The sequence below is a fragment of the Choloepus didactylus genome, chromosome Y (assembly GCF_015220235.1).
Source record: "Choloepus didactylus isolate mChoDid1 chromosome Y, mChoDid1.pri, whole genome shotgun sequence".
Taxonomy (NCBI): Eukaryota; Metazoa; Chordata; class Mammalia; order Pilosa; family Megalonychidae; genus Choloepus; species Choloepus didactylus.
In genome coordinates, this window is record NC_051335.1 from 21189048 (window position 1) to 21215890 (window position 26843).

General features: G+C 40.9%; 1 protein-coding gene and 1 pseudogene across 1 annotated transcript; both read right to left on the reverse strand.

The window, feature by feature from the left end:
• Positions 1 to 218: 218 nt before the first annotated feature.
• LOC119524232 (male-specific lethal 3 homolog) lies at positions 219 to 12799 on the reverse strand. Its single transcript, XM_037822878.1, has 4 exons — positions 12763 to 12799; positions 5193 to 5292; positions 4739 to 4823; positions 219 to 1706 (listed from the first exon to the last, which is right to left on the reverse strand). Exons 2-4 carry the CDS (start codon positions 5272 to 5274, stop codon positions 1607 to 1609), a joined length of 267 nt encoding a protein of 88 aa, XP_037678806.1. The 5' UTR covers positions 5275 to 5292; positions 12763 to 12799; the 3' UTR covers positions 219 to 1606.
• LOC119524231 lies at positions 12583 to 21938 on the reverse strand (annotated as a pseudogene).
• Between the last annotated feature and the right edge of the window lie 4905 nt (positions 21939 to 26843).

Here is a 26843-nt window from a genome sequence, read left to right on the forward strand (position 1 = left end):
TAAAAGTAACAACTGAAAGTAACAATTTAGAATTAATGAAAGAAGGATAACTTGCAATGTTTTATAAAAATCATCTAGATATTTAAATCAAATTTTTTAATCTAAGAAATTAGAGGATTTAATAATATATTAAATAAAGAGATAATATCTGGAAGAAAAGTCATTATTTAAATCAACCTAAGTGGCACATAATAATTTAGGGAAGTGATTAAGAAATGTTTTGGAGGAAGAAAATAATTTTTATTAGAAAGGAATTAATTTTAACCCCAAGGCATACAACAATATAAATGTTCAAACATTCTGTACTCATTTCATTGGAGAAATCTGATGCGTAGATTCTTACAAGGGGGGACTTTTTCTACTCTTTCCTTTTCCTTCTGGATAAACTTTTTCAATAATCAGAGCACACTGTGGCTCACCAAATTTAAGCAAGCATTCCATAAACCAAATAGAGATGAAACCTAGTATCAACCAGAATGGTACTTTTTACAGTGGACACCAAAACCTTGAATCTTAAAAAGCAACTGAGTACACATAAGATGAAGTCTACCCAGGAGATTTAGAGGTCCTGATTCTCACTGCAGTTATGCAGAAGTCACTTTTATGGAACCATATAGAGATTAAATAAAAAAATCCCCACGGCCCTCACTGTTCCTGACCCAGTGTCTTGGTTAGTTAAAATCAACTGTAGTCAGCTTTAAAAAAAGACAGGTGCTATATTTCCTACTAGTATGTTATTCATGTCCTTTCTACTGGTTTGGAACTTTCAAAAACATCCCACATGTGCATGTGTGTGTGCATGTGAGAAAGATAGGAGCTGAAGATGATGATTAGAAGGGTAACTTCTGAGACAGCTGGTAATGATGAAGGAAGATAAACTGTTGTTGGCCCCAGACCAGTCCACAGTGCAGCCACAAGAAGACAAAGTAGTCCAGCACAGCAGTGTCTCTAACGCCTATGAATGCCACCAAATGAGAACAAATCAAAGAAAAAAAGGAAAACAAAAGACCTCAAGAAAAAAGGCACAAAAGTAAATCAAAACAAAACGAGTCAAGAGGTTCCCCCAGTGTTCCCCTGTGATAAAGAAAGAGAAGAGAGGACAACAGCATAGTGATAACTCTCTCTCCTGGTTCTCTAGAACAAGACAGGAGACACTTTATTTAGATAACCAAAAATGATGTTTTACATTAGGAAAACAATAACAAGCAAATGTATACCTGCAAATCTCAGAAAGTCAGACAGCGCTTTATTGAGATGAACAAAAATAAGGTTTTACAGAAAGGGAATCTTAACAAGCAAATGTGTAGCTATAATTTTCTTTTTTGCCATCAATACCAATACCCTCTAAAATACTTTGTGACCAATTTGCAATTTCCAAGTAAAACTAAAATTTGTCTGAGAGTTATTCAGCCTCAGAAGAAAAAGGGAGTTTGAAAAAAAAAATGTATGTGAACGAATAACTAAAAAAATGTGTTTACTGCTAACAAATAACTGCAACTTCTAACTCTTATTTGAACTTTCATGACCCCACTGTTTGTTAGTTCTTACACTGAAATCTAGAGCACAGAGCTAGATAGAGAAACTGTTATTACAGAAGCCAAGAACTTTAACAAATTGCCCTGGGATTCTTGGTGCTGTAGTGTGCCTCACAGGCAGCAACATAAGCAGACTCTGGGAAGAAGTCGTCATGGTATTCTGCTAAAAACCTGAGAAAAGAAAGAAAAAAAAAAGGCCCCAGTGATCATCATACTAAGGACTAAATACCATTTGGCAAAATACTAACTTCCAACTAACATTTTGGTGTTAGGAGGAAAAAAATGAATGCACTCTTGATTTCTATGTAATGATTACTTTGATTGCACAACTCTGGCTTCCATGTTAATATTTCATCTGAATCCTTTCACTATCATCAGGTGTCCTGAACCCTTAATTACATAAATGTTTTTGTGAGAAAACCCTCAGTGACTATTTCTACATTTTCCTGTTTTAAAAACAAATTAGAAAAAAATGACAAATTATAAACTCAAAAATGTCACTTGAGAAATTCACAATCCTAATACTGGTTAAGTTAAACAAAAGTTTAATGGAACAAAAGTTTAGTATCCTAGTATGCCATGCCAAAAGATTCTACAGTGCCAGGTTACAGTGCCAAAATATGTAAAAAGAAGACTGATTTATGTCTAAAGATGGATGTCAAAATGTGGTTGATCTTTCAAGAGACTGCAATACTAAGATGACATCCTAACACTAAATGTCAATTGATTTTACCATAGAGCCAAAACATTCTCAAATGTGCAATATTAACTAACCAGGTAATTAGTTTCAGGCTTGTTTCCCTGGCTACCTCCAGCCTGACCAAACTGTTCACATAAAAAGTAAGGATGAACCTCTGCAATACCTTCCAGAGTAAAAACTGAGTCAAAATTCATTCAAAAGATACATCTTTTTCTTCTTGTATTGTACCCTTTTTAGGGTGATTATTAAGTCTATTGGATACCTTTAAAAAAATCTACTATATTTATTTGTAAATCTTTCTAAGTTGCTTCCTATAATCCTAAATTCTACTTTGTATCTGGCATACCTCAAAATTAGCAGGCTTTTCTATTCTAACATGGAGGTATTTCTTATTTTCTTGGCACTATTTGATTTCAGTTTACAAAATTTTATGCCAAATAGAGTTGTTTGTTTGTTTTTTTGTTTAGTTTTTTTTTTCTTCTTTCTTTTGAGGGGAGATTAGGAGGGGAGAAGTATCATTTTTGAATCTGTTTCTAAAAAAATGTTTTAATGTCTAATTCAATTCACAGACACTTTATTAATGCTTACATGGAAGTATCTTTTAGAACTACAAGACTAATTTCTCTGGCTGTGGGTGCTCTCCACTGTAGGGAAATCCTACTGTGCTAGCTTTCACAGGGTGAGGCTTGATGACAAGAAAAAAGTACCCGTTAAGGAGAAGAAAGAAACAAAGTTAGGTACACAGGGAGAGCCAGAGGATGCAAAGGGGAGGAACTGGTTAATAGACATCTGGGATGGGAGAGATTAAGAGAGCTGTGCCAAAAACATAACTGAGGTTGGAGCACATGGCTTAGGCAAAAGGAAAGAGCCTCAAGTCAGCAAGACTAGAAAGGTGGCAGCCAGAGACTAAGCCCCATGAGAACAGCTGAGCAAAGAGAAGCAATTCGTACTGGAAGGTTTCTAAGAATGGCCAGCTAGGAAAAGCAGGAAGCAGAGCTGGCCCGGAGACATGAATGTGGGCACCTACAAGATGGAAGATCCCCTGAGAAATAGGAAGTTGGAAAATTGGCACTAGCTGAGCGATGGAGGTAGGAAGAGAAAGTGGTGAATTTGATTCATAACAGGTAGATAAGAGAGGGAAACTCTGGTCAGTATTCAGGAATCCTGTTGGCTAAATACACCAAACCACTTCCTAAAAAATCTCTCTTAATTTTTATACAAATCCATGCCATTGGGAGGTAAGGGAATAAAAAACAGGATTTTTTTAATGAAGCAAAACTATGAAACTTAATAAAAAGCAAAACAACACTATAGAACCTAAAAACTAATTATAAGTTATTGTAATTAAACAAGGCCCTAGAATTTAAAATGAAGTGTCATAACATTAGAAGTGCTTTAAGATTCATCCCCCACCCCTGCAAAATAAGAGCCTAGTCCTTAAAATGGTTACCTAGAAATATTTAAAAGAATATGATTTCACTTTCTTGGAAATTACACATGAAAAATTAAAACCAAGTTACATGAGATTTCCATACACACTGCAAACGGCAGCAAATATCTTAAAATTCACCAGCAGAAACACAATACAAACTATTCTGGTCTACATTCTATCTCAAGGGTTTATATCAGAATATAAAGGTTGTCAAACTGTGTAAATATTGTATCATTAAAAAACTGAAAAATCAAGCTGTGTATCCATATAAACCAAGTAAGGGTGTCCTTCCCTGTCCCTCCTCATGTTGAATAAGAGCTAGGATACTTTTGTCATGGGAAATAGTAAAATCTATAGGGGCAAAATTTTTGCAAAATGTTTTTGGAGAAAATAGGATAATGCAATTTGCAAAAGCATGCTGAAAACACCCTCCCTTATATCAATTACTTACATACGTTTTATTTTAAGAAACTGATGAGTACTGAAAACTGGCAGGGTCCTTAAATGGTTACATTATAAGACATCTATGAATTATAATACAATCCTATTGAATAATAAAATGACTGGCTTTGTCATGTGAAGCAAGCAATATCTTTCTCCGACTTAACAGAATGTCAACCCATGCTAGCAGGCATTTATCTTAACACTCAAGTAAACACCAAAACCTACCCATGAAATGCTAATAACTGAAGTTAGTTAATATACATGCAACAAGTAAGAGTCCAATGCTTAAGGTACTCCTAAATAAAAAATGTAAAATATCAATCTCAATTATTTCTACTTTAGAAAATTAATTTCCTATCTGCATAGTTACCCCACTAGATTCTTCTAGTGTCTTAAAAAAAGTACCTCAATACAATGAAAACTCTTTATTTATAAACTATATAAACTACGGGGGAAAAATACCAAAAACGCCCCTTTGTTATAAATATGGTCAGAAGCAACCAAACTTAGAGTAACACTCCTGCTTTTAAAATATCACAGAGCTACCTTCCACATATGCTAAACAGAGATTGAGAAAAGTCACATATAAGGTGGCAGAGGTAATTTTTGATAAAGTAACATAAATACCTCAGAAAGAGATCAAAGTGCTTCAGTAAAGCCTTTAGATTCTTCTCAGAAAAAGACATCTTTCCAAGGATTTCTGGAAGTTCGACTGCATTAAAAAAGAGGCAAAATAATTTATAATTGTCAGAATTTGATAATGTGTAGGACACGCTCAAGGTTCATCTATTACCGTTTTATCCTTACTGGAAATGACATCGACATCCACGTTATAAAATAAAACCAAAAACTCTTAGGAAGTGAAGACAGAGTATTAGCACAAATATTCAAAACCCAATTCGTATAAATTGAAGATTCATTCATTGAAGAGGTCACCTTTCAATGAATTTTCTTAGACCCCCAAATTTCCACATTAGTTAGATACTTACAGCCAAAACCACAAGATGTACATGAGCTAATGAGTGCTAAAAACAAAATGAAACAAACAATGCACTGAAGAAAGCAGAAGTCAGATTCTTACCAAACAAGCGCAGCAGATGTTGTGACCCATAAATGTAGGAGGGTGGAGGTGGCTGGTCACTTGGGGGGTAATTGTCAGGCATGAGTTTCCAGGAAAGGACCTGTAAAAAGCACCAACTGAATGCTTGCATTATTCACTTAACATTCCATTATCTACAGACCTCAATATCTGCAATCCTTGCAAGAACACAAAGGACTGGTTATTCTTGGGCTGACAGACAGACATCACTAATCAAGTGCCATGTTCCCACTCCCAGACTTACCACCCCTCTGCCCCTCAGGAGGGCTTCACAGATGGGCCAGGAAATGGGAGGAAACTGGTGGCAACAAACCAATAAGGAAGTTATGAACCACACCCCTTACTTTGAAATGAATCGCTTTATGGGTATGATCTAGGGCAAGGAACAGCATAATGTGTGTATTAAGTTGAAAACGATCAAGCTACAAAATAGTTAAGTACAATGTGACACTTGTGAAAAATGTATACACATGAGGATGTGTATAATTATTATGTAAATGTATAGACAAAATGTCAAAAACATATACTAGAATGTTAAGTGTTCATTTCCTAACAGTGGAATTATGATTTGGAGGGTAAGGGAGATATATGTATTTGTTTACATATAGTTTATACATTTCCATAAACATTCAAGTTTTCCACTGTAATTTTTTCAAAACATTTTTTTGCCTTTTAAATCAATCACAGGAGGATCCACCTTCCTCTGCAACATGGACACTTCTAACTACATAAAAATTATGACAGTAAATTGTATGAAGGGAGAAAATGCCACTATAGCAAAAGAAACACAAGCTTATGAATATAAATAAAAGTGAGGGGGGAAAACTTAAAATTAGACTAAGGAAATGTTTGATTTCCTAACTCTTAATAGCTATCACCTATAAATAATTGTAATTGCTTTGGTCATTTAGTTCCCTTTCCTTCTGGGAAATCCTATGATAGAAGAATGAACCACTTAAAAGTAACCACTAGATACATTTAGTGACAATATCATATACCATAGTTTCAGGATTCACTAATCAGATACACCATGGAAACTAACTTGTATCTTTTAACCCACTGGATCCACTGAAAGTACACTTTAAATCTGACAATGGATTTTTTATCCTTCATTTTGAATTTGAGAATTACAAGTTGACTTTGGGCCTTTGATAAAGTGGGAGCTGTATTTTAAAACGCTCTGATGGTCTCCTGTAGAAATACTTCAGCAAATTATAGAACAATGGAGCACTGTATGTAGAGCTCTCTCTGTACAATGCAGCTCTATACATACATTTTTTACTTTGTGGGACTTGTCAGGTTTAACATGGAAATAGTAGGATCTAAAGAAACCCTCTATGAGACAAACCAGGAATATGTCAAAAAGTCAGAAATACTAAACTGTCCAACTACACAAATGAAACTATAGAAGCCAATACGACTGCCAAAGTGGTTCCCGGATAATTCCATGCTAGATGTTCTAGCTTCAGCCCCCCTTCCTTATCAACTCAAGACTGTTACACAGAATCTCCCTTCCCCAGCCTCCTGCGCAGTGAGAGCGCCGAGGCAGGGGTACAGTGTCAGCATCTTTATACCACCTGCCACACTTACCCCAGTACATACAGCTGGAGTGCAGGAGCAGCTTTGATAGTGATATTCAAAGTGAACACACAGGAATTTGCAATCATCAGATTCATGAACACATGTGTGCAAAACCAGGTGCTTCAGCTAGCTAGCAAGGGAGTCTACCTCGCTCATTCAATTCTGCATTTCAATGTAGTTTAACATCTCCTGTCTATCAAAAATATATTTTATGGGGAAAAACTACAGGTTTATAGAGAAGGGATTCTTGACGGAGGTATGCAAGGGAATCACCTGTGGCTCTTCAATTAAATATACATGTCCAGACCCTGGGCCCCTGACACAGTGGGGAATGGCATTGGTATTGGGAGAAAGAGCCATGGTGAATCGGATACAGAGCCCTGGTTAAGAAACACTGATGTAGAGGCACTTAATGTGGTCTCCGGAGTCATTGTGAAGAGCCTGCTGAACACCTGTTTTTACTAGAAAGCATACTTTCTAGTAAAAGTATGAAAGCATACTTTCTAGCTTGCAGCAGCTATACCTATAACCACTAGATGGCGAGCTCGCACAGCTGACCATACCGGGAACGGCCACTGAATATTCAGATGCTTTTTGAAAGAAATACTATTCGAATCTCGTGAACAATTAAACCCTGCAGTGCCTCTTGATCTGAAAATGGGAATGTTAGGGGCTGACTGTACTGGGAATTTCCTAATCTCCCTTTACTATCATCAGACTACAAATTGGGCTTTCTAGTTTGTACATCAGGGGTCAGCCTGCTTCCCCTGTGGGCTGAATCCTGCCCAAAGCCTGAGCACTAAAAATGTTTGGCTCCAGGCCTCTTGGGCCAAGGGCTGTGTTGAAGGGAAGAGGGGAAACCTGCTTGAATCTTTGACCACTGCCTTCACCGCCTATACAGGGTACACTGTCAAGTACATGGTTATTTACTGAACAAAGTGCTCATAAAGTATGTTTTGGCTGTGAACAATGAAAAATCACATTTCTAATAAAAGCTGTGCTGTTACACAATAACATGAATGGCCTGAGTAACCCTAGATTGTTTCAAATAAGCAATTGCTCAACAAGAAACTGGGAAAAACTGTGTTATGAAGCAAAGACTGGAGGCATCAGGAAGACAGACACGTTGTGTATTGCCCTGGGACCCTGACACCCTGAGTCTCAGTTCCATCATCTGTAAAATGGAACCAGGCAAAGTCATCAGTCTCGAGAATTAGAGGTAATTTAGGTCACGCATCTGGCACAATGCTTGGCATATGGCGTGTCCGCAAAAGGGACAGCTAAGTAGTATCACTGTTAATCATAAAAAAGAATCAAAAACCTAAAGAAGAGGTCACAAACCACACTTGCAGGCCAAATCTGCCCACCAAGTGCCTGTTTTGTTATAACCCACAAATTAAGAATGATTTTTACTTTTTAAATGGTTGAAAAAAAATAAAAGAATATTTTCCGACACATGAAAATTATATGACATCCAAGTTTCAGTGTCCAAGAATAAAATTTTATGGGAACCTAGCACTCCCATTCATTTACATATTGTCCATGGCTGCTTTTGGAATTGAGCAGTTTTGACAGAGATCTCTTGGCCTGCAAAGCCTAAAACATTTATTTTCTGGCCCTTTGCGGAAAGTTTATCAATGCCTGTTCTATCATATGAAATACTGATATTTCAATAATTGCACTTATTCAAAATAAAAGATGATTGTAAATATAGGGCTGAAATCCTAATAATCTTCCCATTTTAGAAAGCAAAACACCATGTTAAATATAATCAAAGGAACAAGATTGTTAACATTTATAGCAAAAGCAACCTTGATTTCTTTCCACAGGACTTAAGCAACTGCAAAACTGTGAAGGAATCATTGGGGATGAACATCAAATACTAACTCTTTACCTCATTTATTTCATTATTTCTTCTCCCTTCAAAGCCAGCAAACACACCACTACCGTCCTTGTTAGGAGTCAGAGGAATAGGTGATGATGATCTGCTATGTACAGGTGTCTCTTCAAAACAAAAACATGTTATTATTCACCTATGAATTATATAGCTACTGAATTTAAGACTGCTGTCAGGACCAATATAAACTGCAGAGCATAAATCTAAAATTAGTTTGCAGAAAGTTTTAATTCTTAATAGCAACATTTCTCTATTATAAAAGATAGGACCTGCAATATTATATGGGGGTGAGGGGAATGAAGTACTGATTCCTGCTACAACATGCTTGACCTTTGAAAACATTATGCTAAACAAGAGAAGCCAAACACAAAAGGACAAATATTGTACGGCTCCACTTATATGAAATGCTGCAAATTGGCAAATCCATAAGACAGCAAGTAGATTAATGGTTGCACAGAGGTGGGGGAAGGGGGCAGTAAGGAAAGGGGCAAAAGGGGAATGGGCACCGGGTTTCTTTTTTGGGGTGTTGAAAATGTTCTAGAATTGACTGTGCTGATGGTTATACAACTCTGCAAATACAAAATACCACTGAATTGTACTCTTTAAATGGGTGAATTGCATGGTATATGGATTACATGACAATAAAGCTGTATTTAAAAAAAGCCCCTGATTTTTTTTAGCACTTGATTATTCAAAAGGAATTTTTTAAAGCTATGCTTTTTTTTTTAAACTCTTCCCTACTGAACTTTCCCAACCATCATTCAATCAACAAATACTTATTAATCACCTATAACTACATGCCAATGACTGAGCTGGAGATGAAGGTAAAACCACCACCAAGTCAATTCTTTCTTTCTAGGAACTTGTAATGAGGCAGAGACAGAATTTACACAAGTGAACAGGCAATTCAATAGAGAGTGCCACTGTTAGGAAAGTGCTGGGAGTTCAGAGGAGGCTTCCTGGCTAGGGAGACCTTTAGGGTGAGACTTGAAAGGAGCTAACCAGGCAGCAGAGGGTGGGGGAAGAAGTGCGAGATGCCCTCACTCAGGCTGTGAGAATTTGACTCAGAGGAGTTTGACCCGACTATGACTCAGGAGGCATTTTTCCACACCATGAGGACTGTTGTGCATTCCATGCTCTGCAAGCAGCAAAGCCCCATGGGAGGAAAGCCACCACACGTTCACCTCTGCAGTGAGATGCCTGGCGCCTGCTGGTTTAGCTCTGTCTCAAGAGTCCATACAGTTTGCTCATTTATAGTCATGCAACCCGCTTCCTCAACTGCCAACTTCTTCCCCAAGTGTGACACCATCTGGGTGACAGCAAAGGCAATGCTGACATCAGCCAGTAATGTGTACTCATTTGCACTAAAGCATGGAGCCATATCATACTGAGCACCATGTATTTTATCTGTGAATGTGGTCCTAAATGAAAAGAGAAAAACAGTAATGACAGGGCTTAATGAATGTAGGTTAAATAGCCATATTTCAATTAAATTGGGAAAATGCCTGACTAATGTGTTAAGATAGTTAGGGTAAGCTTCTAAAGCAATTGTATCCAATTTAATGGCATGTACTATTTTAGCATAAATGGGTTTTTAATTCTGAAGCTCAGGAATATATTAAATTTCTTTTCATTGAAATGGACAGTGATTACTTTTTTGACTTATGAAAATCCATCCATGTGGAGCTTTTCAGGGATGATTTAGCCTTGTGAGGTGTGAGACAACAGCATGTCCCTCTTGATTCTTAGCCCTACCTGGGAACTATGAGGTTTTCCTTTCTAAAAAATGTAAAGCTGGCTTTGAAGGACTTGACAACAACAGGCCCAGTGTCTATAAGGCCTCTGGATAGAAGACCACACTTCAGTTAAAGGTGCAATATGCTCCTCTCTCTAGGAGTGGGGGTAGGAAGGAAGCACCACCCAACAGGCCCTCATCCAATACTACCCAAATACTTTCTTCTGTCCTCTCAATGGAACATTTAGGAAGCCCTGATTCCTCCAGTTAAAATAGCGCACTTTTGTGTCTCACCCACCCTACCTGCTCCCTCCCCATTTCCTGGTGAGTACTGACTGTACCTTTTGAGAGTGTGGACCATATTTTGGCGTGAAACCAGAAGTAAAGCATTGTACAGCTTAGGTAGGCCATGCTGGCTGATTCAGAAAATGTGAATACCTTCATCCTCCTTTGGGAAAAAAGTTGCAAATCAGGCTTACAATTAGCATTAGGGATGGCAAATTATCTGGATCTGTAGCCTGCAAAGGTGATCCAAAGTACCACATAGGATAGCCTCTGCAGCTAGGCTGCCTGGATTCAAATCTCAACTCCAACTTGGACACAGAACCCCGGGCAAGGTATTCAAGCTTGCTGTGCAACAGGGTAACACACCCCGACTCCACCGCACAGAATGGCTCTGACAGTTAAATGAGGTAATGATGCACATAAAGCTCTCAGATCAGGGACTGTTCCAAGTAAATATTCCAACATAGAGATGAATGACAGCCTGTAAGAGGTACTGAAGCACACCCAAGTTCTGTTCCTGGCCTACCCTTGATGTGTCACATAGCGTCATCTCATCTGTATGTCAGAAACAACAGGAAGATCTTCCAGATGTTCATGATGAGGTGAAATTGAGATCAGAGTGAATGCACTTTGGAAATTAAAAAGGGCTAGGCAAATCTAGCATATTAGTTAATATTATTCCATTATATGCCTGTTTAGGAATCAAGAGAGTTTCTCTTGCCCAAACATCAAATATAAGCTTCCTCTGGCTGCTACTATAATGCTCTTCAGAAGTCAGCCCTACCTCACCTGACTCCATTTCTCAGCATTCCCAAACACAGTCCCCTTCTCATCAAAGTCAGTCTTTCAAACCCCTGCTTTCTAGATTGCCCTTCCCCTCTCCAATCCAAACCTTAAACTTCTCCTTAAACCAAGTCCCAAATCCTTTCCTTCATGAAGTCTGCTCTAGTCCAAGGTTCAGTAAATTAGAGCCTGAGGCCAAATCCAACCCACTGTCTGGCTTTTGTAAAGGAAGTTTTATTAGAACACAATCATGGTCTTTCATTTATGCTTTGCCTACAGATTCTTTTATGCTTCAACAGCAGAGCTGACTAGGTACAACAGAGACCATATGGCCTGCAAACTCAAAAATATTTACTATCTGGTCCTTTATAGAGAAAGTTTACTGACCCTTGCTCTAGCACATCAGTCTATACGCTGAACTGTACTTTTTAATTCTGAACAACCTAAGAGTTACATATGTAGAATAAACAAATTTACCTCTAATTCCTTTTATCTTAATACATTTTTACTTCTCCAACTAACTCCCTAATAGAGAGCCAAGATGTCTTCCATTTTATCTTTGAAAACTGTAATTCTAGGCAGACCCAAATTAATGGTTATTGATTTGAATTTTGATTTAGGCTAATATAAAAATAAAGAGCTAATTTGGAAGTCAGGGAATAGTTCATTCCTTTATAAGCTTTTACAAAGTTTTACACTATAGCAAAAAAACCTTACATATATTTTTCAAATAATAGCACATGCTTACATAATGTATGTTCAAAAGATAACAGCTCAAAATCAAGGTGAGTAAATATGATGAAGTTTAGCTGAGGTTGACGTATGAAGAGATAGGATCTGACCATTCTCACCTTATTTCAGAAGAGAACTCTCAAATCAAAAATTAGAACAGACAATTAAGACACTACAAAAAAGAACCCCAAACAATCCATTAAGAATAACCCATCAAGGGTTGCTCATTTTGAAATATGAGTAAGAATTCTCTACACCAAAAAAAAAAAAAAAAGATTCTAATAACAGCTTGCTCAAAATAATCGGTAAGAAACAGTTAAATCCTGGCTCCACCACTTCTTCACTGTGTGACCTTGCCCAGTTACCTCATCTTTCTATGACTCTGTTTCCTCTTCTGGAAAGTGGGGACATAACAGTACTTTTGACATATTAGAAACTCACACGCACATCAACTTAGCACAATGCCTGGCACAGAGTAAGTATAAAATAGACATCAGCTCTTCCTGGCACAGCTTGCCCAAACTGTGCAGGAAACCTACTCTTTTCCAGGTGCAGGAACAGCTTGGGCATGGTGGCAGATGAATCTGCATGCTGGCGTTTGGGCTGAGGTGATGCGCTACTTTCAGATAGCCTGTCACAGCTTGAGGTGTGGCGAGTGGACCATCTCAGAGACTGCAAGGCTTCTGGCTCAGCTTTGCGTCTTTTGGGTGTGGCTGGCTCGCCTGTGGTAGGCTGACTCTCGGTGGACTGTGGAGTGGATGGATTCAACAAAGGTGGGCTTGGAGACAGCTTCTCCTGGTTCCTGAGAAAGTAGAGAGGAGAGCTTTCACACATGATCATGTCCACAGAGTTTCTGTAAAACATGGAAGTGTTCTACAGTGATCTCCTTAAGACAGAACAGGAAACAAACTGTACCACAGGAAGATTATAAATCATTTCAAATATTTATCATGACAAATATATTTTCTTAAAATAGTGTAACTAAATATATTAAACCATATAAATTCTCTCCATACCTCTGAGAGGTATGCAGGCTTTAAGATGGCAATTCCCATTTTATATTTCTTAGAACAGTGATTCTTAATTGGGAGTGATTTTGCCCTGCCAGGGGACAGCTGACTAGATCTGGAAACAATTTTGGTTGTCACAACTGGGGAGATGTTACTAGCATCTAGTGGGTAGAATCCAGGGATGCTGTTAAACATCCTACAATGTGAGGACAGCCCCCACCACAAATAATTATTCATCCCCCAAATGTCAATAGAGTTAAGGTTGAGAAACTCAGGTTCAGGGAATAAGATTAATATACTATTGCATCAGAATGTAACTACTGGCAGAACTAGAAAAAATCACAAGCATCAGGAAAACTGTGTTCAAACACAGAGTCTACCCTGGACATTCAGAACCTCAAAGTTGGGAATAGGGCCTGTGGACCTCAACACAGGTTCCCAGTGGTTCCTGCAGGTCTATATCTGAAGTGAAACCAACTGTGGAAAATAAAGGGACAAAGGAGTCATTCAAGAAAGGCTGAGAAGAGAGTACCACAAGCAGACAACAAACTAAGAAAGACAGAGCTTTGAAGGGAAGGAAGAAGGCAACAGAGTGGAAAGACGGCTAATGCAAAATGCAGTGTGAGGCAAGAGGGGAGATATTAGTGACTTGGAGAGAAGACTTTGGTCAAGTGGTAGAGGTAGAATAAAGCCAGATAGGAGATAAGAGAGATAGATGAGTGGAAATGAGAGGAGAATGAGAGTTAAAGGTGGCAGCTTATCAAAGACTAAGGGTAAAAACTTAAGTTGGGAGACCCTACCCCCACCCCCAAACAATAGCAATTTAAGCATGCGTGTTCACTCAGAGGAGAAAATCGTGATGTGGCAGAAAGGGAAGGGAGTTAACCTTTACTGAAGCCAACTGTGGCTTGCTCTTTATGAACAGTCTAATGTAACTAACTGTATAGGCAGATTCATTCCATTGTGCAGATGCAGAAGCAAGGGCCAGAGAAGCAACCTCCCCACAACACCAATAATAAGTGAGGGAGCTAAATTCAAGCCTACATCATCTGCCATTCCAAGCCTGTGTTCTCTTCACCCTACCTTATTGTCTTCAGGAAGATGGGTGGGGATAGTTATTCAGAATCCAACCTAAATTCTCTACACTAAAATCTTCACTTGGTAAAATCTTTCAGAGCCATTTAAAAAGGGAATGATGACTCAGCATACCTTAGAAAAAAAGAAAATCACCAGTATTGGAACCTCTCAATCTTTTCCCCTACTTAATACATGTTGGCACCATAGCATCAGATTGAAATCTTCAACATATGATTTAAGTATATAACTGCTGAAGTCTGATGGTCAAACTGCAGGCTATCTAACGTACCTGGTAGTGTTTGTGGCACTTTCCTTAATTGGAAGGAAAAATTTGGATGAAGTCACCTTTTTATACTGAGCTTGTTCATATGGATAGAGTAAAACCAATGGGAGACTGTAATCAAAAGTTATTCTTAAGCCATCAACCATCTCCTTACAAAGGTCAATACTAGGAGAAATAAAAGTAAGAGATTAGCAATGCAACAATGTTACCAGGCATGTATTTCCAAAATTTCACAATGAAGTGCACATTTTCAGTAAGGCATAGTTTCAAAGTTGAACACTCTATATATTAATACCCACACACACAAAGAACAGAACGAATGTGTCAATACTAAGAAAAAAAAGTTAAAATAGGGAAATACAGTTGCAACATAAAGTACAGAAGGTACACTGGTAATTTCAATTTCCCATGCTCAACACAAATTATTACATTACATGCCAAATGAAGAGTCCAAGCAGGATGCACTGCAGAAGGTAGCAAGGTCCCAATCCCTGAGCTGAAAGGTGACTGACCTCAATGAACTGTTAATACCTATTTCAACTCTTAATAATCTTCTTTTCTGATTCTACTCCAGATGGGTTATGTGTGCAAGGTAGATGTTAGGAAGATTACTCTGAATATAATATTGAGGGGCTTGCAAAACAAGCTTTGATCAAACTCTCCCTACCCATTTGCTGCTTCTCAGGAAAAAAAGAGTTATAGTCCTGAATTATATCACTGAAAAAACTGGTCTCAGGTCTGAGGCAGTGAACACTTTCAATATATCCAGATCAGACGTCTAAATGTTTATTGACTATTTTGGAAAAGGGAAAATATTTGAAAAGTGAGAATTGCTTCCAGTATCATCAAAGTTTACCTTCCAGACCTCCCTGTGAAAGCATCTGGTTTTAACCAATGAAATTGAAATGCTTTCCTCAAGTAGATCATCATGTTGACAAGGTCAACATTACATGTTGTATTCCATTACCAGAAAAGAATAACCGTGACATGGGTAACCATCTCAAAAATGCATGCACATGGTCACAAGGATGGGCTGAACAATTAGCAACAATTCATTACTAAAAGTATAGGGAAAAATTGTTTTGGAATAAATTTGACAAGAGAGATACAGGGCCTAACTGGGAGAAAAACCCTAAAAGACCAATTGAAGGATATAAAACAAGACTTGAACATAACAAAAAGGCAAACCACATCTTCAATGGGAAGGTGGATCATAAGTATAATCTTCCTCCAAAAGTACTACATACATTTAATATAATTTCAACGAGAATCTCTGACTTTGGGGGGGACAAGCAGACATGATTATTTTAAAATTCATTAAAGAAGATTAAATGTTCAAAGGTAGCCAAGGAAATCACGAAAGAGTGAGAGAACTTCTTTTTCATTACCAGTATTGAAACATGAAAAGACAGAGAATTCAACGGGGTCATGTGAATTTTTTAAATAAGACAAAGGAGATATTTTAATTCATTGGGAAACGATCGTGTGGTTTTCAATAAATCATGCTGGCATAATTGGCTACCCAGATCAATGAAAACAAACTGGCACCTATCTCACACTTACAAAAGTAAATTACAAATGAAGTAATGATTTAAAGATGAAAGAAAATTGAACCTAAAAGAGAACAAAAGAGAAAACCTGAAGGCTAATAACGGAAAAAGAACCACACATTTTCCTATATAAAAGGATTAAAATTGTGGTACAGAAGATTTCCACAACCTTTGGGGAAAAATATGCCAGTGCTACTATAATTAAAAACATACATTTATTCGATCCAGGAATCCCACCCACATCTGGCTTTCTAATAGGAAAATGGATGACCAAATCAAGAGTCAGCAAATCCTTTTTGTAAAGGGCCAGATAGTAAATATTTTACATTTTGTGGGCCATATGGTTTCTGTGGTAATTCCTCAATCCTGCCCTTACATGGTGAAAGCAGCCATAGACAACACATAAATGAATGGCTGTGTTGCCACAAAACTTTATTTACAAAACCAGGCAGCAGGCAGGATTTGGCCCATGGGGCACAGTGTGCCATTCCCTCAACTAAACCACAGGATAGCCATGGAATATTATAATGCAAAACTAAATGGAGATCCATACTATGATTTTGAGAGTTTTCGCTGCCCTATAAAAGTAAACAAGTAGCAAACAAATATATTAGAAACCTATTTTGATAAAAGTGATACAATAATATATACACTTTTTAAAGCCCCCTACATTTCTAACTATACAATTACGGAGAAAAGCTCTACTGTTATTAGTTAATAAGGGTAAAAAGTGGGAGAAGAGAAGAAAAAAAAGACAAAATAAATAAGACAAAATAAACACTGCATAATATTAAATGAACCCTAAAAATATCATTTTACCTTGTATTTTATATATATATATATATATATAAACTGAATACACATATGAATACTACAAGGTGACAAAGACAAATGAAAATTTTTATATTTTGGACAAATATAGGACAAATCTGTAGGCTACTTTTGTTTAGGATTTCTGTCATTTTTAAATAGTGTCTGCAATACAGTAATTATAAAAGAAAAAAAACATTGACAGTTGTGGTGGGTTGTCTCTGAAACATATCAGGTTAAGCGTGCTCTCAAGTCTTGCTTTGGTGTCCCTGGGGAAATGACAAACTCTTTAGGCCCAAGTTTTTTCAGTTATAAAATAAGAACAGTGAGTCTAAATTACTTCCAGTCTCTTGCAACTTGATATACTTTGTTATCTTCCATTCTCTGAGCCTACAGGCTAAAAGATAAAAATACAGGAAATGATCATGAGAAATTATAAAATGAACTCAAAATAACTGAAACAGAGAAAAGCACCACCTGTTCTAATGGAACTCACTTCTCAAATACACTGAGAGAATCACAAAATGCAAAATGCCCCATACTCACTTCTTCTCTGCTGGAACATAGTGCACATTCATGTTGGCATGTGACATGGTGTAATGGTGACGAGGCCTTTCATTGGCCAAAAAGGCTGCATTGATAGCAAAATGCTTCACATAGGACTCCAAAATAGTTATAATGTTGGTCTGGCATGGCAATTTCACTAACTGGTAATAAAAACAGACATCTGATGTATACATTCCATTGTATAAACCATTTATGCCGAGAAAAAGCAGCCATGTCTACCTCAATTTTTTTTAACTCAATAATAAGAGTAAATTCTGTTCAAGCAGAAGTTCTTAGAGAAATATGGCGTGATGCTTTTTATTTGATTTTTGTTTTCTATTGCTCCTGAAAGTACTGAATTTTCAAATAAAGCAAGCAGTGGTTTTCAATTTTTTGCAACCCATTAGAATGGCATAGAAGCTTCTAAAACATACTCACTGCTTGCCCACATGTCAGGTCAATTAAGTCATAACCTCTTGGTTGAAGCCCAGGCATCAGGATTTTAGAAAGCTCCCTAGAGAATTCTAATGGGCAGCCAGGGCTGGGAACTGGTATCTTTAATTTAATCATCACAGCAGAGTACTTTAAAACTTGTAACTGCAAAATATGGCTAATTGATAGCTCTATAAAAAGTCTATCCTTTAAAAGTTATTCTTGTATACCCGTTTCCTCCTGTTAATGTAGTAACAATCGTCCTCAAGCTGCTTCTTCAGAACTTCAGGAATATCTATAGTTGTTCTTTCTTCCATTCCCCTTTTTGTGTGCAGCTCTAATTCTTCTTTCTGAAATATCACAATGCCATTTTTAAGTTTATAACAGTAAAAGAGACTCTATCCAAAGAAGTACTAACAAATGAGCACCTACTTTGACACAAACCTCAACACTTACAATACTAATTATGCCACATGTTTTGGTTAAAGGCACATTAAAGACCAAAAGCTAACTTGTTTGAGGGCACTAAGCATATTACAAATGCTTATTTCATCTCTTCCCCATTTATAAGTTGGCTTTACATTAATTATGGAGACAAACAGAAGATGATGGTAAGACTGACACTCTAGGAAAAAATTAATCATTATTGTAAAAATAAAGCTCAAGATTTAACTGGAAAGAGAGAGATAACACTACCACCCATAGACACATTTTATGGGTACAAATAGCCAATGAATGTACTCACAGGGTGACTTTAAATATGGTCTGCTTTTCCTTAAATGTCAAGTAAAAATTTATACTATTTGAAAAAAATGTATTTTTTATAAAACTAAGAGAATTTTACCACATAATTTTACCACTAAAATATACATCAAAGAGAAAGTGTTTTTACAAGAACTTTATACCACTTCGGTCTTTTCTTCAATATCACTTTCTTCACTTCTTATTCCCGCATCTGTTTCTTTGCTGCTGTCAGCAGAGGAACTGCTTATTGCTACATAAAACAGAAACAGAAGACAAACCTGTATCGTATCCTTCCCTAACCCTTACATTGATAAATCTTCGGTATAGTTTACATCCTACTGGTGGTAATAAATTGCAGTCCTATACATATTTCAAATACTGAACACAAACACTTTATCTTTCAGAATACAAATTTAACTTTAAAAATATAGTACCAATTTCAATCGATAAAAACTTCACACAAACTAATGATCTGGACATATTCAGTCAACCAGGATCCTATGGTTCTCTGCTACATTCTGAAGTTGGGCCAAGGCCCAGGAGGTACCGAGATGAAAACATAAGAATGCACCTGTGAGGTGTTTGTACAAAGACACTGGCTATGAAGGCAGCAGCTATGAGCAGGACTCTGATGAGACCTTTGAATAATATTGACTACTACTCGAATTGTCAAAGAAAGGGGGGGGGAAGCAAATATTACACATAATGAGCTTAAGATGTTTCCCTTTCTATACATTCGCTGAATCCTCTCATCATCCCTGCATTATCAAAAGGCAAGGTGAAACTTCTTTCAGCCAAAGAAAATGAAGTCTAGCCACTCACAATTTTCAGCATTTTCATCTTTTTCTTCAACAGGGAGGCTTTTTAAGACAGAGTCAACACCAGGCAACCTGCAGCGCTTCTTCTTTCTTCCTTTTCTTCTCCTACAAAAGATAAATACAATTGAAATAATGCTTGAGATTGACTGATAAGGGTCTTGAGATCAAACACAAGCTATACTTACTTCTTAAGTAAATGGAAAATAATTAAATTTTAGAATATAAATTGTAATCTCCATTTCAAAATGTTATACAATAACCATTCTGTATCTGCTGCATTTAAAATAAACACTTGTTATCTACACACTTTTAATATGTGAAACTATTTAATAAACCATATTTATATAATTTTATTTTTACATCATAAAAATTCTAAACACTAAGAAAACATTAACATTTGTGACATGATTTTCAGGTTCTTACAGGCGAGCTACAGCTTTTCCTGCCAATTTACGCTGTAATCTTCAGTCTTCATCTGTGTCAGGAAGCACATGATCTTCAGCTGCCCACCTGTCCCAGCTAATCAAACACAAAAAGGAAACAATGTAATATTTAGCACTTAAGTTTGATCTTGAAATAAATTCTAAATGCACTTCACAAGAACAGAGGTATCCCAGAATTACTTACATGTTAGGAAATTATTTAAACATTCTAAAATCAAAAACAGAATGCAAATAAATGAAAAAGTCACTCAGACACAGAAAAGACTGAGGTTTCTAGAATTACTCACAGAGAATCCAAATATTATCGACTTACAAATGCTCATTCCTTAGAAAAGGAAAGCTTGATAACAAAGCAAAAAACAGGAAATGAAAGTTTTCTACAAGTGTTTCTAAAACTTCAAAAGAAATTTGCGATGCCCCTGCGCTGCAAAGATGATCAATCTTCAGTCCAGTTTAACAAGTACACTCACCTTCTGTTCCAATCATTAAAATGGATCACATATTCTGGGATCTTTCTTCCTTTTTCGTCTTTCCCAACAATAACATCGACAACCTGAAACCAGGAAAAATTGCCCACAAATGATAGAACATACAGAATATCAGACGCGAGACCAAGAAAACTAGTTCATAGTGCTTTTTTCCAATAACAGAAAAGCATTCTCTCCTTTTTTAGACCGAGAGCTGGGTTGAAACATTCTCCTTTTCAATTTCATTATTTTTTCCCTGAGTGGATGCCTCAAAGTAGGAAGCATCCGTCCAACTTCCCCGTGATTGGTCTCTGAGTTCAAGACCCGGTGAATTTTCTGTAGCCATTGGCCGGCAAATCTGTCATTGAAGAAAGTCTGTCCAGACAAGAGAGCTGCAGCCCTCGGCGTCTGGGAGTTGTAGTCTCCGGTTAGGAGACTACTCCATCCCTCCACTCCCTGCACTGGTCCCAGAACGACGGTTGGTGCATCATTTTCCCCCTGGGGAGACATAGGGATGGGGAAAGAGGATGGTTAGAAGGGAGAGGGGAGAGAACAGAGACAGGGGCTGGAGGGAAGAGGTCCGAAGTAGAAAACACAGAGCCCAGGGGCCGTGGGGCGTCCCTGAAGGGAAGTGCCGCCCAGGTATCCATAAAGATGCACCATATAGTCCCGGGACGCTGAACTGAGCTTTTCTTAGTCCTCGGTACACAGGTGTATCCTCCCTCCGCTAAGAACCCCTAAGGAGCTGCGGGGTGGGGCTCAACTCCCTGGCCTGAGGGGAACGGGACCTGGAGGGTTAATCAATTCAAGCCTGGCTCAGACTCCGTAAATCCTTCGGGGAATAAACACGGAGAGGCTGCAAAGCCCTGAAGGGCGAAGGCTGGGGGACTCCTTGCCCTCGGGATAGGGTTATGGCCTATGGGACAGGTCTGGCCCAGTCACGTCTGGGGTCCCAAGCAGGGACTTCACGACTCGGCGGCCAGTACGAAGGAGCTAGTGTCAGGACCTGGGTCTGTCGGTCAGGGCGTCCCGCAGGCAGCCACCCGCGCTGGGCCGCGCAGGTCTAGTAGCGATTTAAAGCAAAGGGCCAGGCCCAGAGACGACAGGCCCCCTCCACGCGCGGCCAGCGCCGGCGTCGCGTGCGAAAACCGACGCCACGTCCCCAGCTTCGCAAAACCGCACGCGTGAGGCCCCCGAGAACGCGTGCACAGCCCCGCGCGCCAGGCAGAAGCGGAAACGGAAATGCCCCGTCTCCGACTGTCGCAGACCAGATCCCGCGAGCGCCCCCTGCCGCCCTCCGCGACGCGCTGGCTGAGGAGTGCGGGCAGCTAGCGCCCCCGCCCCGCGCACGGCGCCCGAGGGGCCGCCGCCCGCTCCCGCCTCCAGGACCCAGTCCCGCCCGCGCCTCCTCCCTGCCCGGCCCGCAGTGGCACCTTGGCATCGTACAGCACTCACGCCTTGGTGGGGTCCGGCTCGAAGCACAGCACTTTCTCCCCCGAGTGGAATTGGAATTTCATGCCCTCCCTCGAGCTCATCTGCTCGTAGTGGCGGAGGGAGCGAGTTCAGGCCGGGCGGGGCGCAGCGCGATGGGGGCGGTGAGGGTGGGGGCGGGGAGGTGCAGCGCTGGGGGCCCCGGGACAGCGGAGGGGGCGGGGCCGTGGCGCAGCTCCGGCCGCCCCTCCCCCGGCCCCTTCGGCCCCGCCCCTCCCGCGCCGCCACGGGGGCCTGGGACAGGCCGGGCGCGCGCTCACGGCCCTTCCCACCCCCAGATCCCCGGCGGGAGCGCGCCCTACCGGCACGTCCCTACCGGGGGTCCGGTAAGCGGTGGGGGGAGGGGCGCAGTCCCCGGACGAGGTCGTCCCACAAACCTCCCCTCCTCTCTGGACGGAAAGGCAGTGACGCGGAGCTGCGGGAAAGCCTCCGCGTCCTACAGACCGCGCCTACGTGCGCGCGCGGGCACCACGCAGGGCACGCTCTTTCCGCCCGGTGCCGCGCTCTGTACACCCTGGGAATGCGGCCCCTCCTGCAGGGCGGCGCTCTCTCCGCCCGGGAGCACGCTAACTATACGCTGGGACTGCTCTTTCTGGTCCCGGGAGCGCACTCTCTGCGCCCTGGGGCGCGCTTGGGGTGAGGCTCCTGTGCGATCAAGCTGGCTGGGCGGACTCCGGGTGGCGAGCCGGCAGAACGGTATCTGCCCTATAGGAGCTCCGCGGCGGGCCCGGGAGACCCGCAGGGAGATGTGCCGCACAGCGACCTCCCCTGTAGCGGAACTACGGGCCTCTGGGGATCGGGACCCGAGGAGGGCGAGTTGCTGAGTTGGGTCGAGACGGGCAGTGGTTTGGGGCGCAGAGAAAAGTGCGTTCCGGCGGTGAAGAGAGCGCTGGGGCATACGTGGGGCCACAAACAGATGGCAGGTCCGGAGGCACAGTGATGGGCATAAGCAGTGGGAGGCGAGGCAGCTGGCTCATTTCCAGGTCATTAGCATCTTAGGTCTCAGCGTCCAGAAGGGTTTCACATTCTCCAGCCCTGAAGGTCTCTGTTTTCTCCAATAGCTAGAAAAGTCCTAAAGGCGGGAAGCCCTGTTGAGGCCAGCAGTAGCACGGCGCCTGCACATACAAGGACATGCTCAGGAAATATGTGATGGGCGAATGACAAGTGGCTGGAGACTCTTCTTGAAGGGCAAACAGGCGTCGGGCAGCCTAGTTACCGGGTGAAGACAGGCTGGAAGTCCAGCTACGAGACTGACCTCCGATCCTAACTGATCATTGCAGTCCTAGTGAACGTCAGTTCACACGCTGCTCTTTTCTTGCCTCCGGAAATGTGTACTTGCCCCCCCCCCCCACACACACACACGTTCACCAGTGTACTTGCCCACATACATACACACACACACCACGCACATTCACCAGCTTCCTGGTAAGCATCCTTCACAATTCAGCTTGGACATTCCCAGGAGAAAAACTCTCGGGCCTCCCAAGACCGGGTCAGATACCTCTCTCGTACTCCCTCCCAGCCCTCCACTTACCCTTTGCTTGCATTTGCTATTCTCTGGAACAGATTAGAGATTATGAAATAGAATCCACCGACCTCAGTGACTAATTGTTGAGAAGGAGGAGAGGGAAGGAAGGATCTTGGAAGTTTCCAGGTTTTCTCGCTAAGGAGTTGGGTGACTGATACCGTAGTTCCATTGGCTAGAAGAAGGAGGAGGGACAGATTGGAGGAATGTGGTCAAATAATAACCTGTCTTTGAGGTAATACAGTGGAGAAGCCAGTACTGAAACAATGAATCCTCCCCAGGGGCCCAGGCCAGAGTGATGGTTTATCACGGATGAGGAAAAGGGTTGATGGCAGTGTTGCCATGAATGGCTGGGGTAGCCCTGGGGCTCCGGTAATTTGTATGTCATGTGCAACCTGAACTGCAGGATAAGCCAATTTATTCCTCTTGCCCAGGAATGGAGAGTTCCTATCCAGGCTCTAATCTTTCAGCATCGAGACTTGAGATGCTTTCTTTTTTCTCTCCATCCCCACTGCTACTTATGTCATTGAACAAGTCTCCGCCTTCCCTCCACCCCCAACCTCCTAAAAACTCCAGAAGTGCAAAAGCTTTCAGGAACTTAAAACCTACACATCCCGCAAGGGTGACACTCTTGTAGCCCTCCGGATTAGGATCCTGTGGTGTGGTCTCTATCTCGAATGCAGGTGGCACATTATTTCCGTCTTATCTCTGCCTGCCACATTTGGAGAGGGTGTCAGCGTAAAGTTTAAGAATGAACTTGGTGGGCTCTGGAGCCCACTCTGTAGATCCAATCCCACACTTGTCACTTCCTAGCTTGTGACTTGGACAAGTCATTAGACTCTGTGATGCCGTTTCCTCACATTTTTCCAATAAAACCATTGGTGGTTCCTACCTCACAAGGTTGTTTGCACTTTAAATGAGTCTATTCAATGTACACATAATAAATGACACGTTATAAATGCTCATTAAATGTTTACTCTTCACGGTTACCATTTGTCTTCCAGTTCTCCTTGTTTCCTTTCATTCAACAAATATTTATTGAGCCTCCTTGTGTGCTAGACGCACTAAGTTGAATATGTATGTAAAACATAAGCCAAGGCCATTTAACATTTTTGTTAAAGTTTATTTGGGGAAGAACCGATTCTGAAATCAGGCAGAACGGTAAGGAACTCCACCGAGGGAGGGTAAGGGGGAAGCTTACATAGGGCAAAGGCAGAAGCAAGTGAGGAGAATTTTCTGATTGGAGCGCTGACGCTGCATTGCCTTATATGGGCTATTTCCGGTGGCAAGCACCCCCCCCCCCCTTCAGGGGTCTATTTCTGATTGGCTGGCATTAAAGCGCCACCTTCTAGCACAGCTGGCCTCTCCTAAGTTTCCGTGTTGTTGCTTGAGTTTGTCGGTCAGGGGTTGGTCCCGGCTAGTTACACTCCCCTCTAATGGCCTCCTCTATTTTATTTTAATGTGTACTTTATCCCTGGCTTCAAAGGGGACACATATAGAGGAGACACAAAGTTCTTACTTCTCCCTGGGACGGGATGTGTCAGAAAAGAAGTCACTATGGAGCTGAAATACATAAAGTGTTTTCCTCATTTCCCGTTTTGGGAGAAGATCAGGGGATTAAATAGCCATCAAGTCTCATAACAGAAGTCTTTTCTGTTTCACATTATAGGTTCCCTTTCCAGAAGAGACCTCCCCCAAGGGGGTCAAGCAGGGGTGAACCTCGATTAGTCGAAGCCAGTAGGGCTCACTTCTGAGTACACTTTGGAGACGTGGAGAGTTTAACAAATGCTAGGAGAGGTGGGGGGAGAGGGAGGCCATTGCAATAATTTCTCCAAAGCTCCCCAAGAGAATCCTATGCACAGGCAGGGCTGAGCCCCACCAGTCTGAGCCTATCACAAACATCCCCTTCCTCTTTCAGTGATTGGTTTGGGCTTGCCCACGTGCTATGCTTCTGGCCAATGAGAGAAATAGTCTCAGGGAAAATGAGAGAGAGTGCTTCTGGAGAAGACACGCCCTCTCCCCCACAAAAAGGACTTGCGTGGAAAGAACTCTCCTGTCCTTTACTGGATGGTATTGTCTGCCTGGGACTACCGAGGACTGTAGATAAGGGCTACAGCCATCTTGGCACCACGAAGCCGGCCTCGCCGAAGCCCCAAGGCTGACAGAACCGAAAGGTAGGGCGTGCTCACCTGGGTGCAGAAGGGCTGCAGCCATCTTGGCACCATGTCGGCCTCGCCGAAGCCCCGAAGATGACAGAACAGAAAGGTAGGAAGCGCTCGCCCGGGAGCAGAACTCCAGGCCTCTTCCTAGGTAATATGATAGTTCTATGCTTTATTTAAGCCACTTTTAGTGGCTTCCAGTCCTAAAACACCCAAATCACCTCTTTTTTGGCGTTTGTAAAGAGTTAAGTTGTTGGCACCTGGAATGATCTATACTGCCAATGGTGATGAGAATGCGTTCTTCCATGGACAGGGTGTCACATCTCATGGCTAGCTGCCTTGGAAATAGTACTTCACATGTATTCACTGTTGATTAGGCTTTGGGAATGAAGGGGAAACCCTCATCACCATTTGTGATATGTCTCTAGGAATCTATATTTTGACGTTAGTAATAAGCTTTAAATGAATTTCTGGGGCAACCCATTTATAAACTAGGAACAACCTATGACCTTACAAGTTCAACTAGATACGTTTTGTTTTGTTTTAGGTAATGCGCAGACATACATTCTAAGAATGTGTACTGTGTTTAACAAATATTCTGATACAAAGTCACAGTTACTCTTACAAAAGTTGCAATGCCTCTTAATTCTCGTTAGTGTTTCTCCAATCAACTAGGGGTGAACCTTTCTTGCTTCTTGCCCCTACTCCTGACTTTTCAAATGATACAGGGAGGAATTCCAAGGTGAAACCAAGCTCTTTACACCGAGATTGCATTATGAAGAAAGGGTTCCATACTGATATTATCAATGTGCTCCATCCTGGTGTTAAACAAGCTGGTTTTATTACTCATTGCATTGAGAGAGAGGAACATATGTCATGGGAACTGTGGGGACATCTTAGTGATGGGGTGTTAGAAAAGACTTCTTTCAGGACCATGCTTGCCTTACGTGATTTGAGGAGGGGTTAAGGAACAGGGTTTTCCTCTGGATTGGATGCTGTCAGGAAGAAGGGAGTAAATTTGTGATTTCGTATGTGAATACATTTTATCTAGGAGGAAAGAGGACTGGCCTAACCAAACCTGAAGCTTTAATTGGTAAAGAAGCAGCCCTCACTCATAAGAGCCAGGAGAGGGGATTGGCTTGTATTTTGTGCTTTGGACAATGTTCGTGTTTTGTCTGAGCTCCCACGTGGTTACGATGTGGTCTTGTTTTTTTTCTGGATCCACTATGGTCAGAGAGTGGCCTTGTCTGATGTTCCATGAAACC